The following is a 13398-nucleotide window of genomic DNA, read 5'->3' on the forward strand; positions in this document are numbered from 1 at the left end:
CAGCCTGTTATTCCTATTGTAGTTTCCTGTAAACCGAACAGATTAGAACACAAAGATTGTGCCGCTATACTGTACAATGTTTGCTATGCATATGGTATCTTCAGTATACCCAGACCTCTGACGCAAAACAACAGTTCCATTGTGAATTTGGTTTGATACAATCTCCGTCCTCTTAAAGTTTAGTTTGGAGCCTTCAACTCCTTCAGTAAAAGCACTTTATCACTTGGATCAAGAAACCAGCAGCTGCTTGAGAAACTAATAAGGTTAAACTTTTACATGTTAAGTGTGTCCATCATTTGATATCACTGTGTACATTTAGGGAACACTGCAACTGCCAAGATAAGACAGCAGGTGTCTTATTTCTGTCTAAATCTCAGATGCCCATATTTCCCCGTTGAAAGTAAAGCTTTAAGCCAATAGCAAATATCCTCTGCAGTTCTAAAAGGACTCACCATCTGTCGACTAGAACCCAGTCAAACCTATATGCAAACCAAGATGCAAGAGGAGTGATGCCTTTTGCCAGCTTAAATTAATATAAATATAACTTAAACGTTGCACTTTGATAAAGAACACCTCTTTCCTTTAGAGCATATATTATTATATTATATAAGCAGCTAAGAGGAGGAAAAAGACACATTTATCTATAGCATTTTATTTTGTTGAAAGTTATCAAAAATGATCTGCAGTGTTCATAAGTGGGTATGCAGAAAAGTTAGGAGAAACTAAATTAAAGTTTTCTTCAAAGTTTGTTTATCCAAGATCAAAACTTTGAAAATATAACATCTCACAGTTGATTTTTTTTTAAGCATTACTAATATATATTTTTTAGATTTTGATTATAGTGGTAATATTTCCAAAACAACTTTTGAAATATTTGATTTGATTGTGTTTATGTAGCCTGATATTTAGTCTGAGTGGCCATTTCCTTACCAATCGTAAAATGTGGGCCATAATTCAGATGTCTGGAACCAGGTTAGGAACTGTCTGTTTGTTTGCATTACCATGATGAGTAGGCTATGTTGGTGTGATGACTTGCAGAACTATTGTCAGCCCACATTAACCTGAAGGTCCACAGCTATTGGATTCCCAGTCAACCAAGAAGACTCAACAAACTAACAGTGTGCAGGCCCGCTGCTCCTCACCCACACCTTGAGAGTCAGGATTCTATTGCTGCTATTGTCTGTTGAAAACTGCCACGTGGAAGATTGACATATTTATCATATTCTGTACCTTTGCTGCTGTTTTAAGCATTGTTAGTCGGGTAGCATTTATTAGAGGTGATTGAATCGTGTGGCCGAGGCTTTGTGACGCCCCACAGTGTCTGTGTGCTCAGTGTTTCATTTACATCAGTTTTTTGTTTTTTAATTTGTTTTTATTTTTTATGGCAGTTTGTTATGGGCTTGTTTATGCTGTAGCAGAGACAGAGACATTGATTAGGCCTGATGCCTTTTCTGTGCCCGCAGTACACGGTGTATGGGACGAGTGGTCACCGTGGAGCCTGTGCTCATTCACATGTGGCCGAGGTCACCGCACTAGGACTAGGGTGTGTGCCCCTCCCCAGCATGGAGGCAGGGCCTGTGACGGACCCGAGACCCAGACTAAGCTTTGCAACATAGCCCTATGCCCAGGTATCATCTGTCTGCTCTCTGAATCTATTCAAAACAACAATTGTAATAATTATCCCTGAAGGCATGATGATGAGAGGAATATAAAAGGTAAATCATCATAAACTTATTTCAAATGATTAATTATTGATCATGGTAACCGTTTACCTACACACATCTAGTATCCCATAGTCATACAGTACTGCAAAGGTGAGTACAAAGCTGAGAAGAAACCCGATTTGTGGTGCATTTTAAGTAAGCGTGCTTACACAATAATGAGGTTTAGTTGAGAGTCAATACTGTAATACTGATGTCAAAATCACTTACCCACAATTGCCTCTGATTGTTAAGCAGATTAGCGATGATGAGTTTTTCCACACAGTAAATGCTAGCTTTGCTCTGGTAACAGACTCAGTGAAAACCGCTCAATCCCAGATGCTTTCTCTCTGCCCAGACAGGGAAAATGGAAGGCAGCTGACAAATGGATTCTGCAGTTTGTGCCTTTGGCATTAATAATCTAAATCTATATACGAGGGCATTCTACAAAAACACGTTTTATGTTTCAGTCTCCTCTTGCCCTTTGGCTGTTTTTGAAATTCTAACCAGACTCGGAAACCAGCAGTACAATTCTCCTGAATCTACAAATAGTCATGTCATTTTTTTTGTCTGTTTTTTGGCTTTCATTCTGAGAGAGAATAGTGATCTGAATATCTCCTCCCATTTCTGTCTGCCCTCTTTTTTTCCCTTCATATGGGACATGCTTGTTGGGTTGTGGTTGGTGCCTCAGTGGACGGACAATGGCAGGAGTGGAGCTCTTGGAGCGATTGCTCGGTGACCTGTGCCAATGGCACTCAGCAGAGGACCAGGCAGTGCTCAGCGGCCGCCCATGGGGGATCTGAGTGTCGCGGTCACTGGGCAGAAAGCAGAGAGTGCCATAATCCTGACTGCACAGGTAAAATCCTGAGCCTCTTAATTCTGTATCCGCTTTGATGCCTCAATTCAAAAATCATGAACAGAGACAAAAAAAAAATCAGTCCGTCCCACATTGTTGCCGCCATCATTACAACCATGAGTGCTAAAATAATTCCAATCAACTTTAGATCAAATATGCAGCCTGGTTTAACTCGTTCCGTGGCGTGCTGCAAACCTCTGCAGGAAGAAACAGAGCTGTGTTGTAAGAATCAAGAATGATGTTTAAGACCATGCTCTATCAATTGGATTTGTAAAATCCAGTTAGATATACTGTATGCCTTTCACATAATTCAGGGTTAGCTGTCCAAACTGTCTGTCGACATCACAGACGTATTAGAGGCTGAAAGATGTCAGCTTAGAGGTCTCCATCAGGCTTTGAATTGTCTGATCATATGAAGGGCCTGAGCACTCTCATAATCTCCTGATGCAATTTGCACTGCAGCAGCTAAAACATTTTTTTTTTGTTCTGTAGTTCTGTAGTATGTGTGTGGCGGAGAGATTCACAGTCAGTGGAAATGTTGTGTAACCGCTGCCAGTCAACCTTATGCCCTCTTGGACCACTAAAACAGCACATGCTTGGGACTGCGTATTTCCAATTTGTGCTCATGATAATGAAGCAGACGATGCTGTTGTTCGCCTCACAGCGAGAGGAGGCATTGTACAATTGATTTACTTAATGAGGCCTGCATATTTAGCACTTCTTCTTTCTTTGTTACCGAGATGAAAGATCCAACATTACTGAGACGGCACAGTCCAGGCCTTCATTTGCCCGGTGTTCATGACTGCTAGCGGCATCGCCTCGCTTTGTAGAACGCAAAGAAAGAGTTCATTGCAAAACCCAATGAAATATGTCTTTCAGAAACAGTTAAATATATCTTTGAGTAATTTAGTGTGCTGAAAGGCAACAGGCATTCTTTGAGAAATTAAACAAAACAGAATAAAGTAGAAAACTAACGACTACAATGAAGGTCTGTGCAGGATTTGAATCAGTGTTATGTGTTTCAAAATTAAAAGAATTTCTCCAGGACTGCTGAAACAATGAGCTCTTTGAAACACATGAGCATGCATCTGTCTGAGGAATCAGCTGCTCTGATGTGGAGCAGATCGGCTTCAGTATCTGCTGGGATTTGATCAATGTCTTGAGCATAGTTTTTGCCAACAGGTCACAATGGTTTCTGTTTTGTTTCTCCTCCGGAAGCAATCCTGACAGAGGTTAGTTGTAGGACATGAAATAGCCCTGCACATGTGAAGGGGGGGGGGGGGGGGGGTAAGCGGAGGTTAGAATGAGAGTGGAGTGTGTGTTTCCTACTCACAGGGCTTTGTACCTTTCCGTTCAGACAAGGGCATGTGATTTACTACACCGCTGAAGGGAAGCATCTGTTTTTGTGTCTAATGCACAATTTAACAGTGTACGTTACAAGGGCATAAAACATGCTGCTGGTTTTTGAAACTTCAGCAGAAATGTTGTTTAATATTGGCAAAGTGAGGCGAATGATCACCACTCAGAGAGCAGCTTCATTTAGTCATAAAACCCACATTCTCTTGATGATTCAAAGTAATCTCGTTCATTTTTGGAATATTACCGACAAACTGCATCTGCAAACTGAATGCACGGATAGCAAATGAAATAAATGCAATCACAAATCAATCAAATTAAAATAAAAGCCTAAATGGCACACGATGAAATGAACACACTGTGATGTATCATTTTGGTTGTATCTCTGTTGGGGTTTTTTTTACGCCTGTGAGAGTATCTCTTTCTAACTGAGGATGATTCTGTTGTAGCTAACGGACAGTGGAATCCTTGGGGTCCGTGGAGCGGCTGCTCGAAGTCCTGCGACGGTGGATGGCAGAGGCGAACGCGGGTGTGTCAGGGGGCAGCGGCGACTGGGCACCAGTGTGATGGCACCGGAGAGGAAGTCAGAAAGTGCAGTGACCAGCGCTGTCCAGGTGAGCCGAACGAGAATGAGACTTAAATCTGAATGAAAGTGAAGAGATTATTATTATCTCTGGCGAGAGAATGAAATGTTACGTAACAATAACAGAACCTGAAGAGGAGATGCAGATACAGAGGAGGGATGAAAGAGTATGAATATAAATGACGTCATGGAAATCAATTAGTGGTCAGTGACTTACTGAGTAACGCAAGTATCAGCAAAGCTTATTGAACAATTTTCAAAATAATCTTTTTTTCCATTCTGTGAAGAAAATATATTATTATCATTATTATGTAGCGCCTACACACAAAAGTTGTGTTTATAGGAGAGGGTGCATTTCATCACAATACTAAAAAGCATGCTCATATTCACCAACACGATACAGCTTTGATCTCCTATATTTCCATACCTCCTTGTGTGTAATATGAAGAAAATCGTTGCATCATATTGGGAATCCTGGAAAGCTCTTTGCATCAATGTAGTTACACTTCTACCACTTTGCTTTTAAGCGCCGTATGAGATTTGTCCGGAGGACTATGCAGTATCAATGGTGTGGAGACGGACGCCTTCAGGAGAACTGGCCTTTAATAGATGCCCACCCAATGCCACAGGTAAGGACATGAGCAATGTCTTTATTTCTAATGGTTTAGTGTGCACGCAGAGTCCCACACATGAATTTAGACAAGTCTTTTATTATTATTGCCCCTTTTTCTTCCATCCTGTGGGAGTAAAACAAAAAGAGTCATCCACTCATTAAAGGCAACAAAGTGATGGAATACATTTTGATATCTACGCTGTGGATTCAGCCTTTTGCCTAACTGTAAGAGCGCGACATTGATTGACCTAAAGTTGACTCATTTTGGCATAATGGCAGTTTGAATCACTCCAATAAATGCAACTGTCTCTCTACAATGGTATAATTACCTGGCAATTTTACACTAATGGTATAGTATTAGTGTTTAAATGCACATCACAATGCTACTAATTATGCTACATTATGAGGAATGATGCTAGATTCCTGCCATCACAGTAAGCTGTCCTTTCTTTTAGAGGTTATCAACAAGCCTTTTACTTTTTAAAGCTGCCTGACTAATCTGAGACAAATCACAAAAACGTCATGATCATGAGATAAACTTTGTCTGGTGGCAAAATGGTGTTACTCTGTCTGCAGAGAAGGCGCATATCCCTTTATCCAATTTCCACATGCAGTGATGTAACTCATGGCTACACCCATCAGTGCACAGCGTGTGCACTGGATGGAATACAGAACGGTAACTGTGATTCTGAGAGAGAGAAACAAGAAAAGCACACGGAGGTCTGTTTTCCGACATTAAGCAGACGCTTTAATATGAGCATGGAGGGAAGAGCATTAGAGCAGACGATGGGAGTTCTCCAACTGAGACTAACACTCAGTTCTTGAAAAGAAGAGAGAGGGGAGGGAGAAAGAGGGGGGGATGTTTAAAAAGAATGCAACCTCTGTCAAAGCTGCTTTTTGTTTTGCTTTTGTTCTTGTTGAAGGTCAGTTTGCTAACATACAGACAGGACAACGAAGCGCTGCTGGGTGCTAAAGTTACAGGTTGATTTGACACGCTGAGCTCTTGTAAAAGATTTAAACAATCAAAGGTGTTGTGAGTCGACATTTCTTCACCATAAAATACTTAACTGGCAAACTAGATGTAGCAGCAAACACGCTGTCATTCACAGATGGCTCACCTGCGGCAAAGTATCGCAGGCGGAGATTTACTGGCATGACATTAGCTTTCGGGTTTGACATTAGTTTTTATGGCTAATAACTGTTTGGCACCATACGAAGCTATTTCCAGCTTGCAGTGAGGGCCTTTTCTTTTGTTTTTGTGTTCTTCCTCTCTGTACGATGTTGTTAGAAATGTAACACCTCTGCTGATTAAGAATTTCATTTACACCAAAAGGTGTCTTTAATGTATGTGCCAGATCCAGGTCAGTCAGTCAGGGTGAGATAGTTGGCGCCTTTATACAGCCACACTCATTCGTGTTCTGACTGAGCTGCATCACATCAATAAGTTATAGTAATTCTAAAAAGATTGTTGTGAACCCTTGACATCAATGACTCATTTATCCCGCATTTTTTTCACTTACATTTTCTTTTTTTTTACTGAATTTGGATGCTGCTACAGGGGTTGCATGGACTGCTGTAATACGGAGATACATGCCATTGCTGCAGTCTGGGTGGTCAACACGTGTTTATATATATATATATATGTATATGTATATATATATATGTATATGTATATATATTCACACCAATTAGCACACATGGTGCCGTACCACTTAATGACAGAACCAGGACCCGTAATGAACGTCCAAAAGAAGAGCAGTGTCATGACAAAAGGGTGAAGTAACAGACATATTTCATGTTTAAGCACAGTGCATCCCCCTGTCAAAACCCGGCACTGACCACTGGGAGACTACGATGGACAACAGTTCAGGTCAGGTCAAGTTTATTTGTAAAGCCATTAATCACAGCTCCGGTGTCAGCGGGTTTCACCAAAGCCTACATTATGAACCTGTGAAATGAAAACAACACCTTCCATCCTTTCACCTGTAATTAGATCAAGGGCAGACCCACACAGCTCTTAATGAGGAAAATGCGAGTAGGAACCAAAAGGCCTCACAGACAGACCTCCTGCTTCCAGGAGACGTGTGATGGCTACTGAGAGCAGGTAAACAAAGATGAAATACTGCTCAGAAAAGGCAACGGAGCAAGATTTGCAACGTGAATGCAGGAAGACAGCTCGGTTGAAGGGTCTAAATATGTTGGGGTTGGGGGGATTGGGGGGGGGGGCATCCGTGTCCACTCAGCCGTAGTCACTGCCGTCATCAAGGTCACCATAGGAACAGCACCGCCTCGGTCATCATGGATGACAACTGCCACCGGAGGCGAGAAGGGAGGAAAAGTCGGGACGATACACACATAGACATAGACACACAGCAACAAAGGTTCAAACATTGGTAAACACACAAACTACAAGAGAGCTATGTGCTTTAGTAGAGCTGAAGAGACTGTTTCCTACCTGTGACAATACAATCTGGAGTCGGACTTGAGTTCTTTGTCTTTATAATCATCACATTTGAAGTAAACCTTACAATACAATATCTGAGTTCCTAAAACTGTCCTCAGTCATTCCAGAGGAGCGCCAAAGCAGCCCTCTGTCAAGGATAAAGATATTTCTTTTTTTTCACACAGCACAGAATTCTTAGGATGTCCCTCATCAGATCGGCAGAGATCTTTTCCAGACGTGGTTTGTGTGCGAGTAATTGCAGAATTGCGGCAGTGTGTGGTTGATTGCGTGCAGCGTAATGTCTCAGGGAGACATCGATTCAAATTTAGAAAGTGCACAATATGTCGCCATTTCCTCCGGGACCGAGTTCGTGCAAGGCGTACACTATAAAACGCAGATCGGCAGAGATCTTTTCCAGACGTGGTTTGTGTGCGAGTAATTGCGGCAGTGTATGGTTGATTGCGTGCAGCGTAATGTCTCAGGGAGACATCAATTGTTGTTTCAATGTATGTTTTAAATCTCCTTTACTTTTGCCTTTATGCTTTTAATGGTTTCATGTGAAGCACTTTGAATTACCTTGTTGTTGAAATGTGCGATACAAATAAACTTGCCTTGCCTTGCCTCATCTTTCCTTTACTCTTTTTTTTCCAGTGCTGTACATTGTAAAATTAAAGTGAATGACTAGTATGTTTGATATTTGCTAAACATCAAATATGCTGAGTACCAGTAGTGAAATATACCATTTAGGCTTTATACTTTTACGTGCATTCTTTTCCCTACTGACACCTTCAGTTACAAGTTAGCCTTCAGGAGAGATTTTGCATGCAAACATTATTGTGCTCTTATTTATGTGGATGTCTAACGAGAGACCCTAAATCTCAATTATCAATTTAAGTTTGAGTCAGCCAACTGAGAGACAGCAATCAATGCAACTGAACCACAAGCTATTTAAACAAACACTCCACAGGTTAATGCGGAGAAAAATGATGATGTGCTCAAACACAAGACATCATCCTTTTAGAATGAATGAGGCAATCTTACTTGTGATATTTAGCTCACTCAGATGTTTGAATTCAAGGTTTCTTACATTAAAATAAAGGTTGTTTATCTATCACAGGATGACATTCAACACACAAAGGTCTGCAGGAAGCCCTCTCAGAGAGTGCTTTTAGACACGTCGCATCTGTAACTCCTCGGGCAGTAAACACAGTGTTAGCCTCCCGTCTTAGGGAGGATTGTTCGCACAGCAACAGGTCATTGCTTCAGTGGAGTGCAGCCTTGGTTTTTCATCAAGCACATCTCTACCGACCAATATTTCATACTCAACTTACTAGTCTACATGCATCACTGATGATGCAAGGAGAGATGACAGAATGACAGCGGAAGCTGAATTGCTCTTCTCTGACCTTGTTTGATCCCACTGACAGTTTGATCCAAGGAGAGATCCAGTTGTAAATAAGGGAAAAGCATACGTATTTACCAAATGCAGATTTAAAAGTAAGTTAATATACAACTGTGATCTCTTACATTTGTATTATGTATTATTTTTCTCTGCAAAACTGTTTTTGTCAACAAACAAAAATGAGCTCTGGTGCAAGCATTTCACTTTTAAATGATTTTGGCCTCGGGCAGTTTGTGTCCTCTAGTGCTGCTGAATCCACATTAAAATGACAAAATACCATATCTTAGTCAAATGAAAGCACACCACAGGTGACCAAGCATCTTTTAAAGGCCTTCCCGTGGCTTTTAATTGAATCTCATTTTTGAAATAAATACACAAACATGATTCTCATCTGTCATTTCAGAAACTTGACCTCTTCCTGCTTTGTGTTTTTAAAAATAAATCCCACTTAAAGGGCACAGTCTTTCTCAGTTTAATATGACCTTTAGGAATATCAGAGCCAAAATGGGAAATCCTAATTTCTAGGTAGCCAGCCTTCATGAAATACACTTTTTTTCCGAGTGTGAGGGCCTAAAAGATTATTGCATAACGCTGTGAAAATATTCTATTGTGTGTTGGCGTCCTTACCAATAGGGGTCTGGATTATAAAAGTAAACACAACCTCCCAGGTGAAGCCAGTTAGGAGGGAGACGGATGCTCAGCGCGGTGTACAGCTGTAGGCCTCTCCTGCTGCGCTCTGGGCTGTCTCATAGCGCTGCATGGGCGCTCCCAGGATATAGCGATGTTTGGTGTGCACTCATGGCTTCAGTGCATATCACCATGTAGCTGTGGAAAGGGTGGGCGTAGGAGGTGCGGTTTTGATCTATCGCTGTCTGTGTGCGTTAGTGTGTGCAAGACAGAGAGAGAGAGAGAGAGAGAGAAAGAACAAGAGAAAGCGAAGGTTTTATTTTTTTGTGAAGCACAGGTGCCAGGGGAAATGTTTTGTGTATTGTGGGAGTTTTCCTCAGGATGTCAAGCACCTGCGTTGGAGCGGTGGGGTGATGTGTGAAGTGCACTCCGCCGGGGTCGACAGCAGGGAAGGTGTGATGTCGGATCCCTATGAAGGATGTGTACCGCGATGTGGGTGGATACTGGGTGGATACTGGGTGGTTCTGCTATTTCGGAATCACTGTTTAAATGCCTGACAGCTATGACAGTTGAGCTGCTGCATGCTTGAATGAGCCACTGCAAGTTGCATTAACGCAGCACACAGTGCATTCATTAAAAGCCATGGGGATCTGTCTGCCGCTCATAATTCAAACCCAAATATGTTCAAATACTGCAGCACTTTCCTTCCAGAAGCATCTCTCTCCCTCGTTCTACAATGTTATAATAATATAACTCCACTGCAAAATGTAACGGTCCATATCAAATTTTGATGGTGGGTGACAGAAGTGGACAAAAGGAAGGAAGATAAGTCCCTTATGAAAATAATTAATACTTCTGTCTTCTTCTCTTTTTTCTCTTTTTTCCTTTTCCTGTATCCAACACCCTCCACTCCACCACTTCCATCTGCCTTTCTTTTGGTCATAATCCCATAACCCCCCCCCCCCCTCTCCACTATCTACGCCTGCAACTTCATCTCCCCTCTCATCCCTCCCTCCCTCCCTCCCTCGCTCCCTCTCCTCTCCAAATCTGTCCCTGTCTCCTTCCCCTCTACAGGCACCACTAGTCGACGCTGCTCTTTGGATTACCGTGGTATGGCCTTCTGGGAGCAGCCCAGCTATGCTCGATGCATAACAAATGAATTCAGATACTTGCAGCAATCAGTAGGTGCAAAGTCAGCTCTCTCTCACTGCTTCTGTTTCCAATGCATCATCAATTAATTACCTCCCCAGTGTTTTCCCCATCCCCCTCATTCCCATCACACTGTGGCCACAGATTAACCACTTTCAAAAGATGAGCAAATTAAAACATGATTTTTCCATTATTGTCTGTAATGAATGGTCGCCGTCAAGTTCTCTTTATACTAATTGATTTAGAGTTTTGGGCATTTTGTCATCCATGTTTGTCTTGTTGTACTTTTGCATATTTATGTTTTTCCTTACTTGCTCTTCACGGCATTTTAACGAACATCAGACCATCAATTGACTGAATAACAAATTTGTGGAAACTGAGTGAATGGTGACTGTCTTTATTTTCTATATAATCACTTATTCACCAAAAGATCCTGGTGTGAACGCTAACTTTCATCCTTTTTCATCTCATGAGACATCTCAATCATCTATTTTTTCTTTTTTTATTAAAGTTTATTAAAGGTCTCTTTCAGAGGGCTTTATTAAATAACATTTTTTTTGCTTTTGTATGTTTGCCTTTTTTTTCTGGAAACAATTTTGGGAACTCTCCATCACTGCAACAAATAAAATAATTCAGAAGAGTTGAGATGGCACATAACGCCCTGCACCTGGGAACCTGTATTTATGGACATAAACCCTGTGCAATGATGTGAAATGTCATTTCACTGTGCAATTTCTGCCTAAATGTGTGTCTTCTGCTCCAGTTAACTCTTTTATGCATATTGGCTCATTTCAAAACATCCGTGAGGCAGAATACATTTCGTCCTGGCTTAGATATAAGTGTCACATTCAGGGCCTTAGAGAGTGGAGTCTTTCTTCCAGATTTGTTGCACTCCATTTAGTCCAAATGTGTCGTTTAGTGCGTATCTCTGGAAACCCTGCAGAGGAAACAGATGCCCCAAGTCTCGTCTTCTCCTGTTTTTGGAGGTTCAGGGGCACCTTGCTAAGGGCCAGAGGATGCTGGCGGGGGATGGGATGTCCCAGGTCACCAAAAACCTGCTGGACCTCACCCAGAGGAAGAACTTCTACGCTGGTGACCTGCTGTCTTCCGTGGAGATCCTTCGCAATGTGACAGAGACCTTCAAGAGAGCCAGCTATGAGCCATCTTCAGATGATGTGCAAGTAAGTGGACAGAGGGTTTATTTCAACACATAGACATGAATCTGGCTGAAATGTATTCATATCCTGTGGCAAGGTGGCTTACAAATGTGTCTCTTGTGACAAAATAATCAACTGGATAAAGGCAATGTTTGGTGCTGCAAACACGTAATATATGAGAAAAAAACCCCCGTCTGAAACAGCACAAAATCGGACAAACGCACCCCACGGCTCCATTGTATCAAGAGATCTCCACATCCTGAGCTCTTTCATCACATCATGTTGGGCTGGACTGCAGTCTTGATCCTCCTTATGTCAGGATGATGGAGATTATAGCTAAAGCTCCACCTCCATCACCAATAGCATAGTTTATATCCTCAGAGTCGTGTCATTTTCAAAGACGCCCTTCTCGGGCCTCTTTGTGGTCTTTGTGCTGTCCTGCGTGCCTGTTTCAATGTGTTTGGCTCATGCTGTGTTTTAGAGGAAGCTCAACAGGAAGGGAATAAATGTTGCTCTCTATTTGACGATAACGGCAAAGCGAGCTTTGAATATTGTATGTGTGCTAATGATAAACCTAATTCTCCATTATAGTTTTTAATGCCACTTTTTACTTGTTCTTCTTCTGCAAAGAGATGTAAGTAATTGTGCTGGAACATTTGAAAGTTATGAATTTTTGCCCATCAGTCGTTTTCTGTATGGGAGTAGAAATAATTTAGTTTTTAATAGTGTGAAAGTTCAGTTACATTCCATAATATAACACAGTACTGTTTCCACTGACTAGTATGTTTTATCTCAATATATTAATTAAAGAGGAAAATACATTTACTGGATATTTTGAATATCACAACATACCCATAATGTTGGATGTTATACTGCTAAAAACAAACAATCAAGATATCTAGCATGAGTGATGTCAGTGTCAGTGATGCGAGATGCATTTGAGCATTGTCTGAATGTGGACTTCATTACATTTTCCTCTTTAATTAATATATTGAGATAAAATGTGGACACGTTCCAAAGCACACTGGTATTTGGACAACAAAATGTCAGAGATGCTCTTTTTAAATGAACATTCATCAACAGTTTCCACTGGATGTGAGATGTTCGGTCTGATGCTCATATTTTGCAGGAATGAAACCCACACGTTCTGGTTATGGATGGGCAAACATAAGGCCCATTCACCCATTTTACCACCATAGAAAAGCTATGAGATGAGGAAAGCATCCTGTCTTATGTTGTTATGAGAGCTCTATAGCGTGTGTGGGCAGACAGGAGAGCAGGCAGCCAGCCCACCCCCTCCGCATGCCTCTGAGCTAATGCAGTGTTAAAGTGGGCACATTACCACCAGAGGGAGCATAAGCATTCAAGTAGAAAACAAGATAGCCTGTGTCAAGAGAGAGAGACACACTCCCTCAGGCACATTGTAGACCAGACGAAATAATAAGGCAAAAGATCAGACAGGGTTCCTATTACTACTGCAGGCATCCCAAGCAGCCCCTGCTGCAGAAGAAG

General features: G+C 41.6%; 1 protein-coding gene across 1 annotated transcript in view; it reads left to right on the plus strand.

Annotated features, from left to right (window-relative positions):
- Positions 1 to 1333: 1333 nt before the first annotated feature.
- The window catches only part of adgrb3 (adhesion G protein-coupled receptor B3), a 51726-nt gene continuing 39661 nt past the window's right edge, over positions 1334 to 13398 (plus strand). The window contains exons 1-6 of the mRNA XM_079279727.1: positions 1334 to 1628; positions 2392 to 2556; positions 4362 to 4526; positions 5023 to 5124; positions 10655 to 10761; positions 11716 to 11910. Of these exons, the coding sequence (XP_079135853.1) occupies positions 1382 to 1628; positions 2392 to 2556; positions 4362 to 4526; positions 5023 to 5124; positions 10655 to 10761; positions 11716 to 11910 (981 nt within the window). The 5' untranslated portion in view covers positions 1334 to 1381. The remainder of the gene's footprint in view (positions 1629 to 2391; positions 2557 to 4361; positions 4527 to 5022; positions 5125 to 10654; positions 10762 to 11715; positions 11911 to 13398) is intronic.

Source organism: Melanostigma gelatinosum, assembly GCF_949748355.1.
Source record: "Melanostigma gelatinosum genome assembly, chromosome: 12".
NCBI lineage: Eukaryota > Metazoa > Chordata > Actinopteri > Perciformes > Zoarcidae > Melanostigma > Melanostigma gelatinosum.